The 16,346-nt window shown below is 34.3% G+C and overlaps 2 protein-coding genes across 3 annotated transcripts in view; both read right to left on the bottom strand.

Annotated features, from left to right (window-relative positions):
* Window positions 1–16,346, bottom strand: part of LOC138327904 (low-density lipoprotein receptor-related protein 2-like) — a 93,742-nt gene that overhangs the window by 46,075 nt on the left and 31,321 nt on the right. The gene's annotated exons all lie outside the window — the stretch shown is intronic.
* Window positions 1–16,346, bottom strand: part of LOC138327907 (uncharacterized) — a 47,344-nt gene that overhangs the window by 8,810 nt on the left and 22,188 nt on the right. For both annotated transcript variants that reach the window (XM_069274360.1, XM_069274359.1), the window contains exons 2-6: window positions 11,951–12,126; window positions 11,121–11,273; window positions 7,203–7,365; window positions 5,594–5,824; window positions 3,840–4,019 (exon numbers count right to left, since the gene is read on the bottom strand). In XM_069274360.1, the coding sequence (XP_069130461.1) occupies window positions 3,840–4,019; window positions 5,594–5,824; window positions 7,203–7,365; window positions 11,121–11,273; window positions 11,951–12,126 (903 nt within the window). The remainder of the gene's footprint in view (window positions 1–3,839; window positions 4,020–5,593; window positions 5,825–7,202; window positions 7,366–11,120; window positions 11,274–11,950; window positions 12,127–16,346) is intronic.

The following is a 16,346-nucleotide window of genomic DNA, read 5'->3' as shown; positions in this document are numbered from 1 at the left end:
AGACAACAGGCAACATTTCTCATATGTCTTAGGCATATAGAATGATTTCATCTAAATAGATGGAAAATTTCCTTAAACGGAACTCGGAACTGGTTCCGAGTTCCGTTTTACTTAAACGGAACTGGGAGATAGGAGTTGATCGAAAACTGAATTAAAGTGGATTCATCACTAGTAACCCATGAAAAAAGACAACTGGCAACATTTCTCATATGTCTTAGGCATATAGAATGATTTTATCTAAAATGATAGAAAATTTCCTTAAACGGAACTCGGAACTGGTTCCGAGTTCCGTTTTACTTAAACGGAACTGGGAAATGGAAGTCGATCGAAAACTAAATTAAAGTGGATTTGCCACTAGTAACCCATGAAAAATGACAACAGGCAACATTATTCATATGTCTTAGGCATATTGAATGATTTTATCTAAAATGATAGAAAATTTCCTTAAACGGAACTCGGAACTGGTTCCGAGTTCCGTTTTACTTAAACGGAACTGGGAGATAAGAGTTGATCGAAAACTGAATTAAAGTGGATTCAACACTAGTAACCCATGAAAAAAGACAACTGGCAACATTTCTCATATGTCTTAGGTATATAGAATGATTTTATCTAAATAGATAGAAAATTTCCTTAAACGGAACTCGGAACTGGTTCCTAGTTCCGTTTTACTTAAACGGAACTGGGAAATGAAAGTCGATCGAAAACTAAATTAAAGTGGATTTGCCACTAGTAACCCATGAAAAATGACAACAGGCAACATTATTCATATGTCTTAGGCATATTGAATGATTTTATCTAAAATGATAGAAAATTTCCTTAAACGGAACTCGGAACTGGTTCCGAGTTCCGTTTTACTAAAACGGAACTCGGAAATGGGAGTTGATCGAAAACTGAATTAAAGTTGATTCATCACTAGTAACCAATGAAAAAAGACAACTGGCAACATTTCTCATATGTCTTAGGTATATAGAATGATTTTATCTAAATAGATAGAAAATTTCCTTAAACGGAACTCGGAACTGGTTCCGAGTTCCGTTTTACTAAAACGGAACTCGGAAATGGGAGTTGATCGAAAACTGAATTAAAGTGGATTCATCACTAGTAACCCATGAAAAAAGACCACTGGCAACATTTCTTATATGTCTTAGGCATATAGAATGATTTTATCTAAATAGATAGAAAATTTCCTTAAACGGAACTCGGAACTGGTTCCGAGTTCCGTTTTACTTAAACGGAAATAGATGTTATTTGAAAACGTATTTAAACTAGCTCTATCACAAATTATCCATGAAAAAACACAACAGAAAACATTTGTAATATGTTCAAATTACATAAATTGAATTTTTTTAAATTTAAAGAAAAAAAAAAATCCTTAAACGGAACCGGTTTTACTTAAACGGAACTCGGAACTGGTTCCGAGTTCCGTTTAGCTTAAACAGAACTCGGAACTCGGAACTCGGAAACAACTTCAGCCTCCCTTGGACTAATATTTGATTCGAAACTGTCCTTTGTTCCACATATCAAACATCTGAAGGATAAGTGCTCGAAGGCGCTGAACATTCTACGAGTTCTTTCCCATTCTGATTGGGGTGCAGACCGTGAAATGCTTCTACGTATCTATCGGGCACTTATTAGATCAAAACTTGACTACGGCTCTATTGTCTATGGATCGGCTCGCAGCTCCTATCTACAGATGCTTGACCCTATACAGAATCAGGGACTGCGTCTCGCACTTGGAGCTTTTCGAACAACACCTGTGAAGAGTCTCCATGTGGAAGCTAATGAGCCATCTCTAGACGATCGACGAAAGAAATTATCCTTACAGTATGCTGCTCAACTGAAATCCAACCCCAAAAATCCTGCATTTAACCTTGTATTCAATACACAACATCAAGAAATATTTACACAAAATCAAAAGCTCATACCAACATTTGGCATCAGAATTTCAAAATTTTTGCTGGAACTTAATATAATTTTCGACACAATTGGCGAGTACACCGTATCGGATGTACCACCATGGCTCATTCAAACACCTGATATCAATTTATCTCTACATGAGAGGGCAAAATCCAGTGCATTACCCGAAGAACACAAATCCTCCTTTCGGGAGTGCATTAGGGCTGAGGAAGGCTCTGGGTTCTGTCCCCTGGCCGAGACACACCAAAGTCTATAAAAGTGGTAGTTTCTGCTCCTGCTTAGCGTTCAGCATACAGGGAGTGGGACGACTGGTTCGCCCGTTGTCAGTATAATGTGACCGGGTGGGGTGTGTTGCTTGGTGTCTTCGGCGGCATGCTTTAGTGATATAGCACTATAAAAAGGGCAACAGTTCCACTATACAAGAAGACACAACACGAACATACCGCAGTCTCCCAGTACACTCACCTCGCACAACATACACGCAACACACCACATACATGGGAGGCCGTCCTTACATAACCTTAGCAGTTAATAGGACGTTAACAAATCAAACAAACAAAGCATTAGGGCTTTCCCTGATCATGTTCAGATCTACACTGACGGATCAAAAGATGGTGATAATGTTGCGGCAGCATGCTGTACATCTAATCACTGCTCCTCTATCCGACTCCCGAATATTGCCTCCATTTTCTCTGCGGAAGCATGTGCTATCGGTCTGGCGCTTGACCATATCGAAGAACACGGCATTGAAAAGGCAATCATCTGTTCAGACTCTCTTTCGGTTCTTCAGGCTTTGAAATCAAGAAGCCCTAGAAATACTCTAATCCAAAATATTTTAATCAGAACATTTGGATTATCTTCTAAAACTCAAATTACTTATCTCTGGATTCCCAGTCATGTGGGTATAAAGGGGAATGAACAGGCTGATAAAGCAGCTAAGACTGCCCTTCGCCTAGCACAAACAGATTTGAAACTTCCATACACCGACATCAAACCTTCAATTCAGTCAGCCATCAAACACCATTGGCAACAAAGGTGGTCTACCGAAACAAACAATAAACTGTTTAAAACTCAACCTACACTTAATCCTAAACTGTCCAGTCGGAGAGACCGCAGAGAGGAAGTTGTTCTCTCTCGGCTCCGAACTGGACACACATATTTTACACATTCCTAACTATTGAGAGGGGAGGATCCTCCTACATGCCATGCATGTGATTCTCCTCTCACAGTGGAGCATATTTTATTGCATTGTATTGATTTTAAACACATACGAGATCAATACTACGATGTCTCCGACATGTACACTTTGTTTCAAAACCGTGAGACATAATCGTATTTTTAATTATCTCAAAGAGATCGGTATTTTAAGCAAAATATGAACGTTTTCTCATCATACATCGTATCAACTCAACATTTCATCGTTTCATCAACATTGTGCATGATTTTTCTCATGTGTTTTAGCCAAATTTATTTTATCCCATGCAAACCCTTTTTTTTATCAAATTAACGTTTACAATCTGTGTTTTAGTCCTTACTTGCTTTTTCTTACCCTGAACTTTTATCCTGATATTAATGCATGACTTGTAGTTTGGCCCTAAATGACCCTAGTTGTCGATGGGCCGTAAAACTCAAACAAACAAACAAGTTTGCCACTATGACCGTCGACTTACTAGGAATGACGTTCGCCACTATGACCGTCGACTTACTGAGAATGACGTTCACCACTATGACCGTCGACTTACTGAGAATGTTGTTCACCACTATGACCGTCGACTTACTGAGAATGACGTTTACCACTATGACCGTCGACTTACTGAGAATGACGTTTACCACTATGACCGTCGACTTACTGAGAATGTTGTTCACCACTATGACCGTCGACTTACTGAGAATGACGTTTACCACTATGACCGTCGACTTACTGAGAATGACGTTCGCCGTGATGATACTTTGTAGGGCCGACATCTCTGACACGTTGTCTATACGGATCAGTCCTGATGAGTACTGACCACACAAAGCCTCGGCATCAGACTGAGTCCCAGTCACCTCCATCACCTTGTACGTCTTCGATGTTCCTTCAAGCTTATTGAACTCTTTAATATCTGAGTTAAGGTAAAATCATAATCGATGTTAATAAAATCATAATTGTCTTCTGACACAATTATTAAGGATTATTGGTAATTTTGTGAATTTAACATTTAAACTTTCATTTAGATTTTGTCAAAAAATAGTTCATTAAATAATATGATAATTATTAAGAATTAAGGAATAATCTAATGCACTTATCTATATTGCTGAGCTCTCGTTTTCATTAATGTATGTTTCAATCTGGAATAGCGAGAGCTAATGCGATATTTGATCTGAAAACCATGTCTCTGTATCTAACTGCATAAATTGTATCATGAAAATACAGCGGTAGAATTGTACCCGCTTTCCTGAATTGTACCCGCTTTCCTCATCGCATGATCATAAGGCCGACTTAATTTGCAGTCCTATCTGTTCTCTTGTTCTTTAGCGACATGTAGCACTAAGAAATGCAAAATTTCCCTAAAGAGAACAACCAACTTAATAATCTTACATAGACTACAGTGTTAAAGTTGGTTAAAGTTTTGTAATGTATTATCAAAACAACTGAACATAAGTTAGCTTCAGTGTTCTTTAATTAAAGTTTAAGTTCTCAAAATACACTAGATAGAAAAAAAGTTTAGGTCCTTCTGCTCATACTCCAGCCAGGGTAGTAATGTTTACGCCACTGATCTATAGTATCTTCGTTCAAACATACTTTATTATATAATAAACAAATGGATTGCGCAACTTATTACAGCTTATATAACGACATATAGTGTATTGTGTATAAATGTGCTGCATAAGTAAGGTGAGAAGTGAGTACTGTATAATCATGTTGTCTGTTTTATGATGTAGCGATACTTATCTTTTATATTATTTTAAACATGAGGCTAATCTAATTTAGTAATGTGTAAGCATAGCTGTTGTTAACAATAAGAATATTATACCCAAGCGAGCGATTGGTCTTTATAATGTATATCACGAATTGGTTTGCATTATATATTATAATGGAATATAGCTAGAGCTAGAATAATGAGTAGGGTACAGAAATGTTGTTACTCCCTTTACTAGTTTGGTGATTACCTAGTTAGCGCCCAACTTTACTCAGTTTGTTCAATTCACAAATAGTTCCGTGTTGTTAATCCCTTTTGATAGCCATCCATAAAATACTAAAAAAAAACTAGGATCGAGTACTTAAGGTTTAATTCCTTGTTTAAACTTGTGATTTTTGCATGCCTCTATATCACTTCATAGTTGTATTTGAATATAACTTAGTTACTAAAAAGTGTATATGTCCTAACCTAGATATTACTGTTACTCGTAGATTATTGTGTTTGTTAATTTTGGCAAAATATGCGAAAACTGTGTATTTCATTCCACTTTACAAAGACATATAGTCCTTTTTGACTATGTCAGGAAATGGCGACTTTATATGTATGGTCTACACTACACTACAAAGAATAACCCCATTAAAAAACAAGAAAAAAATACCTTCAATTCTTTGAAATTCATATTCTATGATAACCGTTGTATAAAGAGAACAATCAATAAAGTAACCTGTGACTTCTTTCATTTTCATTTTGAAGTCGACGATTTGTTTGGTAATTACCTGATTTTGCAAAACTCAATGCACTGCTGGCAAGGGAAGAGAACTTTCCGTACGGACCGGGAATGACATTGAATCCATGACAAATGTTGTTTGCTTGATAAAAGGTGAAGACTGTACAGTCCGGAATCTTCTTGCACCTGTTGGAACATTCTGAGATTGATGCTGATGATGTGTTCAACACCATACCTTGAGTAAAGCTTGGTGACGTCACAATTGGTACCCTAGAAAACACTTAAACCCAAAAAGAAAAGAATGCCTTTACCATTATATCGGCTGCGAGATGTCCAATCACCACTTTTACGGTAAAGTTAGGCGAATTATTTTTTCTCTTTTAGACATTTTCAGGGTCAAAACAAATATTCTCATTTGTGAAGTAAATTCTGAACCAATTATTGATACGTTAAGCAAAATAGTGATACCGCGCCACACAAATGGATAACAACGTCAAGCTAAATTCCCTGATTAACATCATCAAATAGATAAAATTTTATGAAATAAACATTTATCTCAATTAACTCATGGTATTTATTTTGCTTTAGCAAGTACTGACTCTTTAACATTTGCGTAACATATCCCTATCAATAAGCTTTCGAACTCCTAATTTTATATTACATACGATGTTCTTGATATTTCCAATGATAATTGATTTACCGATGTCAAAATTCAGTCGAGAGAGTCGTTTTAAATATGTTTTTTTAAGTTAAAGAAATATTTTCCGAATGTGTAGAAGTTAATTATTGAAGAAACATTTTAAGTATTAATGGCAAGGGCAAAACGAAAGTAACTCTCATTTGATTGGTTGATATATATTGAGTGTCACATCTGTGTTTAGTTACCTCCCCTAAACACTGAATGTCATTTATGAAAACATTCAAGCGTTGTTGAAACGCGATAGCACGGTATAGTTGTGGTAATTATGAATAAAGACAAGGTAACCTTAATGTCTTATTTTGCACCCAAAAGGATATGGGCACTCAATGGTATCACAAAAACTAAATGAAACGTCGAATTTGGCAATTTGTTTTGATAATGATCATCTTTGATTTATTGTTTTTTTTTTCTTTCTCTTTTTTTCATTTCTAAAATGATTTAAATTGTTGTACGTTAACTTCATTATTTTTACATTAATTTACCACGTATTCGATAGCTATCATCATTAAAGGCCGGAAGTAAAAAGGCAGCCATTTTCTTTTTAATCAATTATCTATTTTATGACCCCGCGACTCTTCAATATTGACATTAGTATATAGCTTTGACACTTTTTTAGCATCCAAATATAAAACTTCGGTTTAACATCGAATAGAACACTGTTTATATATACCAAGCGTACATATGAACATTATTGTGAAGATAATAGTTGTTCATACATATGAAGCTTTCAAGAGTCAAGGTTAAATTAATTTCTACAGATAGTCGTTCATACAATCAAATAAGTATCCACTTTTTCAAATTAACATTTTTTTCTTTCACGAATTGAAGATTCTAAATCATATTTGCGAGTTTCCTTAGTTCCTCGAAAAGACGTCTCTTAATTTCATATTAACATTTTTAAGGCGAAGTTATGAACATTGATACTAACATTTTTACCTGGTATAAAGCTTGCTATTACCTGTCAATTCGGCAGTCGAGATACGGTAACATCCACTGATGTCGAATCGGAGACTGATGTGATTATGCCATGATTGAGGGTTAATACGGAAGTATCTCCCGGTGACCGTGGGGTCAATGTCGGCCTTCACTACTGTGTTTGTGTCGCTATTTCCTGTCAACAACTATAGAAAACCGCCTCGTCAATTGCAATGACAATATATATATATTACAAAATTTCAATATGTTTATGTTAAAAACGTAATCCAGTCCTGCTCATTCTTGTTACTTTGACTCACATGAACATGGCGACCGCTGATTTAAGGTCAAATTTTGTAGGTCTCAAATAATGTACTATCAAATGTGTTTATCAACTTTCTATAAAAAAAGAAAATAGTCGTGTCAATTTGATTATTTGGAAGATAACTGACCGCATGTTATGATCGCGGTAATAGGTAACGAAGTCACTAGGTGAAAATGGATAGTTTTTCTAATGATTTGATTTCATAGTAATATATGTGTGACTGTGATAGCGTATATGAATGAAACTTATTGTGAAACTTTTTTTGCTATCTCACCTGTTAATTCCTTGTGTATCTTATGTTTATATGATCTTATCTTATGTTATACGTAATTCGGTAAAATATTCAGACCACTAAATCATATAAACTTTAAACAAACAATGTGTATGATATCAGCATAGTTTTCTCTCAGTCCTGTCTTCTATGAACTTTAACATGATACTGAGTCGACCTGCGTAAAGCGGTGTGTATTAAACTAGGTCATTATAACCTTTATAAATATGTGTAAAAAAACATGGGTAACTTTCTCCATTACTGCAAGGTGAAGAAACATCATACCTTGTATACGAGTCCCTGTACACAAGGGAAACACAACCTGATGACACACGGCTTAAATTTATTGAATATTAAATGATTAACGAAAAGAACATTAATTAACGGTTGCAATTTTAAGTTAGCCTGCATTGATATTGAAAAACTTCTTTTCACGTTTCCATGTTGGTGCGAGTAAACTTGATGAAAATTACAGTTTGTAACATATACATTTGTATACTTTCTTAATGGAAGTGGTTTGTATTGGCTGATTTTTTTGATGATATAAAGGATAATGTAAAGGACAATATCCCCCGATATGCGAGATAATCAGTTGTCAACTTGTATGTCTGTTTAAAATCCTCAAAAACGAGAAATTTATCAATGCTATTGGCTTCAAACAAGTCTGCTATAGTTCTTACTCCTTTATTATACCATTGTTTATAAAACACCGGTTATCCTGCAAAAGTAATGTCCCTGCTAAACCAAAATAGATCTTTCCAATATTGACTTCTCTCTATCTGCAGTTGAATCATTTATTATTTGCGTTTTATACCACACTCTAAAACATCCTTCCAAAATTTATTATTACAATAATTAAGATAATTGTGTATATACTCCCCACCGAGATTGAATACAATATATGTGTTAACACTTGTACTTAATATTGAAGACCATTTACCTGGTGTATGATACAGTCTTCTGGACCATCCTAGTTTCAGTGCATTAGCAAAAGCTATTTTATTTACCATTTTCAACCCACCATTTATTTAATCTTGAACAACAATTTCCCTTTTAATTTTGTCAACTTTACTATTCCATAAGAATCCATATAAAATTGAATTAATAATATTGAATGTCTTTTCATCTGGGTTGGGCAGAATTGAAAAATTGAAAATTGATCATATGGATTTTCCCTATTGGAGTAAGATTTCTTTTTCCATGTATTTATAAGAGCTTTTAGCTTAACTATCTTCTTGTCATAGTTAACTTTAGGCATATTATGCAGTTCACATCAACGTCTATCCCAAGAAGATTACATTTTTTCTTGCCCCCACTGGAAAAAATAGTTCTGGCATATATGGGTCCTGACTGTATTTTTTTGACCCTATCCATATGATTTGATTTTTATCAATGTTTACCATAAGTCCTGAAATATTGGTATAAGCATTTAATTCTTTTAATGACTCAGATAATGAAAATTGAGATCCATCTAGGGAAAAGAATGTGTCGTCCGCATATTGAGATAAAAGAATAGGTAACTCACCTGCTTTAATACCTTTGATTTTTTTATTATTTCGCACTCTGATAGCTAGAACTTCAGCACATAAGATGAAAATGTATGGTGCGATCGGATCGCTCTGTCTGCAACCCCTTTTAATTCTGAAGAAGGTAGATATATTGCCCCCCTGATTAATTGAAACAGATACATTATTGTGTAAAGTTTTAAACCAAGATATTATGTTTTCTTTAAATCCAAAAAAGACTAACATTTTTTCAATAAATTTCCATGAGACAGAGTCGAAGGCCTTTTCAAAGTCTATCATTAGTGTCATGCCCGGTATATCATTTTCTTCAGCGAATTGCATCAAATCATACAGTAGCCTTGTATTTTCACCAATGTATCTACCAGAGAGAAATTCTGTTTGAGATTTAGTTTTATCAACTTATGTATTACTGATCTGATTCTATTAGATATGACTCCTGAGGTAAATTTGTAAGTGTTGTTAAGTAAGGATATTGGACGCCAATTTTTAATAAAGTGCCTGGGTTTATTCCCTTTAGGTAAACACGTGATTATAGCTTGTCTTTGGATAACTGATAATTCTCCCTCAGCATATCCATTCTTCCAGAGTAATTATACCTTCCAGATTATGTGCTTCTCTATCTGTAAGTTTTGGAACACAATCAAAAATTAAGGTAGTCTTCCAGATTAACATGTACTATATTGTCCTTTACAATATATAGATATTCATAGAACTGCTTAACCCTTTCTAATATGTCTTTCTGTTTTGTTATAATGGACCCATCATCTGCCTCAATTTTAGGAATTATTTTGGAAGTAAAGTTTCTGTTCTCTAAGCCGAAAAAAAATTGGTAGGTTTTCCCCCTCCTCTGTCCATTTCGCTCTAAATCTAGACTACCTTGCATCTTAATCATTCTAATTTCTTCTAGTTCACTTTTCTTATTATTGATTTATGCTATGTATTACTTTATCAGCTCACAAAGACGTCGGCTTTGATCGACATCATTTCATAGGAAAAAAGATGTTATCAAAGTATTCGGGATTCGGGATTCATCCATTTCTGTGGGAATCGAACCAATGCCAAAGGCAGCAGACGACGAATGTTGAACGCGGAGTCCACAGAATAGTTTTTTTTTTGTTACTTTTGTAGAGGGTTTTTTATTAATTAAAATAACACAAACATATTGTTTTATGATTCCTATTAACATGGAATTTATATTATTGGTTGTTAAACAAATATTGATTTTGTAAGATAAACTATTCTGTGCTAGACTATGTTATTATAATAGTACTTGAGTTACTGTATATTAAATATACATACGCATAACCAGATTGGAGTTCATAGCCTGATATTGCCCATCTGGTATAACATTAAATGGGAGACAAATAAGCAAAATAGAAATATTGATATATATCACAGAAAAATGAGTGAACAATCATTACACTCAGAGTTGTGTATTATGTCTCGACAGCATACAATTCTATTCAAGTTTATCCTTAATTACATGTATTAGTGTTTTTATTTTGGGGTCTAGCTGACAATATTACTTCAACGAAACGTGGTCAGATGAGTGCGGTGTTTATTTCAGTTTAGTTATACGTTATTTGTAATATCACGACCGGTGTACACGCATGTGGGTCGAATCCCGTGCATTATGTAGAGATTTGGTAGTAAGGTAAGCAAGTACTACTTCTTTGGACACTCCGCCGTCTGTAATATCTGACCAACGAATTTTGGAAAATCATACATGCTCTTTAACTTTGCAATGTCAGTCTATGTTGTAAATCTCGTGTTACCAGTTTTATGTCTTGATCAAAAAGAAATTCATAAAATGAAAATAGTTGGCATAATTTAGCTCACCTTAGAAGAGCCATCAGATGACGTCACATTGATCCATGTGACACTGTCATTGCTGAACGATACAAAGTAAGTCTTCACGTACTGAGGGTAGCTTCGTTTACCTCTGCCTTGTAAGTGTACAGCGTATACTGTTGTTTCTCTATGAAGATCGACCTACAAAGCATCAGAATGCAGTTACCTTACAGACAAAGCGTCAACATTATGACATCAGATAGTATGTGTTTATAGTGAGGGTGAAAGTTTTGGGAGTGTGGGCAGCAAACCTGAAACATTACCTTGTACATCAATGACCGTCGCTCCTTCGTTTTCTAATCATTCTGACAGTAAGAGATATCTAGTTGATCGCAATACATCTTTGTGTTATGTCACTTTTATGAAATCAACCATTTTAACTTATCAACATGTTTTCACAACTATCAATCACGAATTACATTTTTGTAGGCAATAAAGCGATGTCACACTTTATTTTGACAACGAAAACCGTGATCTTGTATAGCATTTCGGTGTTGGTTCGAACCCCGTAATACAATGATGAAAGGGCGAAGATGAAATTGATGAAACTAATATTATGATAGAAGTGTAAGCTGTATAAGCTTGAAAATACCACCAGACCAGACTTGTGTAGGATTTGTACCTTAAAAATCATAAATTTTATTATTAAAGATAGCAGGCCTTGAGTATGCATTACATGTACAAAACTACGAATGTATCAGAAGACATTAATGCTAATGGTCGGCATTACAACGAATGTCAAGCAAAGTTTTAATGATCATCACTTAATAAAAGAAAACCTTTGTTTTTTATAAACAACGACTGATGAGGTATTTTACCTGGATGTACTGGTATAAGTCACGTTTCCGTGAACCCCATGCCATGCCAGCAGTCTCTGTGTACAATCGGGAGTATTTCGGAACCACCTCTGAATCAAAAGATGTGGAAGCGCTGATGTCAGCTTCCTTTACACCGTCAAGTCCAGAAACGAGGTATTCGGAGCATAAAGTTAAATCTGGAACATAGAAGCATTGACTACGCGTCATACCAAACTGTACCGTATTTCAATTTCAACAAATTTTATTTAAAATATATTATTTGAAAAAAGTATTAAACAACAAGCATAGCCTATATGAGTTCTCTCTCTTAGTAACAACTAATATACAGTGTTGTTTAAATTTGAATGTGGAAACTTGTAGCATTGCCAAAAACTGTATGTATATAGAAGATATATATAAGGTTTCATAAAGTTATTGTTGTTGAATTCAGTATTCAATGAAAGGTTTCCCTCCATCCATAGGATACAGACCAAACATGTCCATATCGGCTTATTAGCCATTGGATATCCACCTATGAGTTTTGGGACCAGTCATTGATATTGGATTCTGTATTTAAAGTAAGACTGTTAAGTAGGCCAGTTTTGCTGTATTGGTGAATTCACTCTGAAAGATTTTTTTTTACAACTACAAGGTTATACATATAGGTTAATCTACATTTACCTGCTACATAATTGTAGTGTTAGAAAATATTGGAAATAATTTTAAGATGATGATGTAATTAATAAAATTCATATTTATGCTAATAACTACTAAACATCTTAGTTATCATCTTAGCAATACTACACAGCAATTATTATTATAATTAATACATAGTGCATAAGTATAAAATATTCAAAATATCAAACTAAACGCCTATTGAATCTATAAGGAGGAATGGCAACCCGTGATCAGAGGCACAGTGATCTGATAATTTATCTGTACCGTATGACCATCAATTCAATGTATTGTATTTGGTGACCGGCTTATATCCCTACGGCCCAGTAGTCCCAATGCCTGTTAGTCCGAAGGCCCGTTAGTACTAAGGCCCATTAGTCCGAAGGCCCAATAGGCTGAAGGCCCGATAGTCCGACAACGGATTATGTAACTGAAATTTATATGCGAACAGTACCCGAAATAAAAGAAACATTTATTACAGTTTTCGATACAACAACGGTTGTAGACTGTTGAAGTTGTAAACATGCTAAGATATACTGTTGTGAATCTTTAGATTTGACACTGAAAATGATAATAAACAACGAAATGTAGTGAACTTAAAAAAGAACATGATCTTGAAATACGTATACGTATTTGATGTTAAAGAGTATATACATTTTACATGCCCACTGCCATCCTGTTTAACATTTGCCCTGACAAATATCATTATGCGAACAATTTCCATCATTTAAGGGGAGGATATATCAAAGAAAGCAGTAAGGAAACTAAAGTCGTTAAGTACATATTTATCTATTATGGGCCTTTATTGAGGTCCATATGGTATTATAACGTCTTGGTAGATATTTAGTTCCTTTGAAAAATGTCAAAAAATGTTCCTATTTATATATTGATTACAGGAAGAACGATGGCTACAGGACGTTACTCTGAAGAACTCAATGATGTCACAGAAGGTATATTAACACAAAGTTTCTAAAATGGAAACTTCGAGTCGATATATCATAGCATATTTACATTTTGCCACTGCAACTTCCATGACTCTAATGATAATCATGATCTGCATTATGAGCCAATATATATAAATGCAGCCTAGACTTGGTGTAGTAATATCCACAAAAAATAAATGTAAGTCTTGTTTACTGAGACCATGTTAGTCCGCGCGGGAAAATTGACATTATAATTGAATGAGCCATCATGAAACTTATGAAAAAACCTTTTAAATGTCTGGATAATTGAAAGTAAACTGAAAAGTTATTGAAAAAACATTGAAATTTTGTTATCTTTTCCATTTCTTATAGGGACTATTTTTTATCACATTGAACTTGGCTGTTGAGGTTAAATGGCTGAAACGGGAAATTCAAACGTTCACTCGCATCTAAATTATGTTTTATTTTGAACTAGAAAGTAAAATGTAAATATAACAATAAAAGGATTGTTAAATTGCATTTATTGGAGATACAAAAGCAATCTGGGTGGCAGATAAATAGAATAGCGCCCAATTTTATTTATCAGCCACCCATATTGCATTTATATCTCCAATAAAGGCAATCTAACAATCCTTTAATTGTTAAATACGTATAGTATATAAGAGCAAAATCAGAGCTTATCTAACACACCGAGTCAATATATTTCTTGTTACGTCATTACCAAGAATTTTCAGAGTGACATCCTGTAGCCACAGATCTTACTGCCGTGTAATTTCATTTCAAAATATTGTATTAATGATGGCGGTATTCGTTCATTGTTTAAGGGTTTGTGACATCTAGTGCACACTGGCTAATCTTTGCTATGTATTAATAGTGAGGGAAAAAACAGGAAATAAAATAGTCCGACAATATTTATCACATTGTACAAAGGGAAGAAATGAAAGTATGCTGCTAATATATTGTTAAACTAATTTTAATCACTAAATACTAACAATAAAGCTTACAGTATGTTGCTTTTACAAGATGGTTCTGATGTAACTTTTTCATAACCCATTTCATAACCAATTGTTTGATTATATGGTTATTTATTTCCCAAACCTTTATTATGATTCTAGAATATTGTGACACATTACATACTCATGGTATTTGCTTAAAAGATTATTTTAATTGTACTTCCAATATGTTAAAATCCCTCCAGTTCATTCCCCGCTTCATGTCCGACTCCTTTATACCTCGGACCTGTCCGGGGAATGGTCCATTGTCCTTACATTTTTGAGTCTCCCTCTCGACTCTATCGGGGAATATCCCATTACGAGGACGTTGTCGTATGTCCTACATTCTTGAGACCCCCCTCCGAACTCTCTCAAAACATCCTCAAATTCCAGTATAACTAACAACCTAACACCTACTGAATAATTCTTGTCAGCATGGCTTCATACATGATATTGTAAGAATACTCTGTAAATAGGATTTGTTCAACTATCTTTTGCATTTTATTTCTGATGCAGTTTTTCCAAATCGTATACAATGGAAGTCAAGTGTTTTTATCGCTGTCTATAACTTTGAAGAAATTACAATTTTAACAGAATGCAAACAGATACAGATTTTACTAGATTTATGCTCATTCATAACGTAATTACTCCACATATTTTATAGTCTGAAATTTCCTGAACATCTTCGAATGATAACTTATATGGTTCAGTTATGTGTTAACTTAAGAAAAACAGATATTTATGAGTTGCGTCATTTTTGTGGTATTTTTTATAACGAGCGTATACCACATATAGCTGTACACTGTTCCCAAACTGATTAATATTGTATTATTTGTACGGAAGTTGATCCAAAACTAAGCATTTTCCTCAAGTCTTTGTCAGATCATAACCTTATTCATATACTTCTAGGAGGAATCCTTCACTTCCAGTTGAATTCTACTGATAGAATGCAGTTTACTGAGTGTTCTATATATTTTATAAATAAGATGTTGCTACAATTCGAACGATAGTTAAAAGATTTAGTATATGTAATAAAGTCAAATACATTAGATGTATTTACATGGAACTGATATATGTATCCTTTCTATTATTTGTATAATTTATGTCACTTTTTACAAACATGATTTTTGTGTGTTTTTTTCTTATTAATTATTAATTACTATTATCAATATTACTATCTTATTAACTGAGGATGGATTTAACTTATTCTCAGTAAATGCTATGTAATTTGTACCTGTATTTTGCTACTTAAATGTATCATGTTGTATTATGTTGTAATCTTTATCATGGAAGGAAATTTAAAAAAAAAAGAAAACAATAATCCCCAAATTTCAGTATAACTAACAACCTAACACCTACTGCTCCCCGCCCTTTTGTGCATATATTAAAAAGGTACGTGCGACCTAAATTCTCTAAACCTTACACATTGTTGCGCTACGATGGCCATTTATCCTGCAACTATCCCACATACTGACCGATAACAACTGCCGGATAAACTTGTGCTTTATTCGTCAATACAAAATGCTTTATCCGTCAATACGATCTCGTGAATTTGTTCCATATCTGACGGAACTTTTTCTAACTTGACCCAGAACTTGAACCTTCCGGTGAATGAAACGTCATTCAGTCCTGCTAAAACGTGACCTAACATTCACCGGAATGACGTCATTTTTACGCTATCGAAAATCTCGTATGGAGGTGTCGTCTTTTTCTTGGCTCATGGCAAAGGTATGTATTGTAAAGTAATTCTTTAATGGGTATTTATTGTTTTTTGAGTATTTTCATTTTGTTTCAGTGATATATCACACTGAATAATATTACGGATAC

This window comes from Argopecten irradians, chromosome 7 (genome assembly GCF_041381155.1).
Source record: "Argopecten irradians isolate NY chromosome 7, Ai_NY, whole genome shotgun sequence".
Lineage (NCBI taxonomy): Eukaryota > Metazoa > Mollusca > Bivalvia > Pectinida > Pectinidae > Argopecten > Argopecten irradians.
This window is presented reverse-complemented; position numbering and strand designations above follow the sequence as displayed.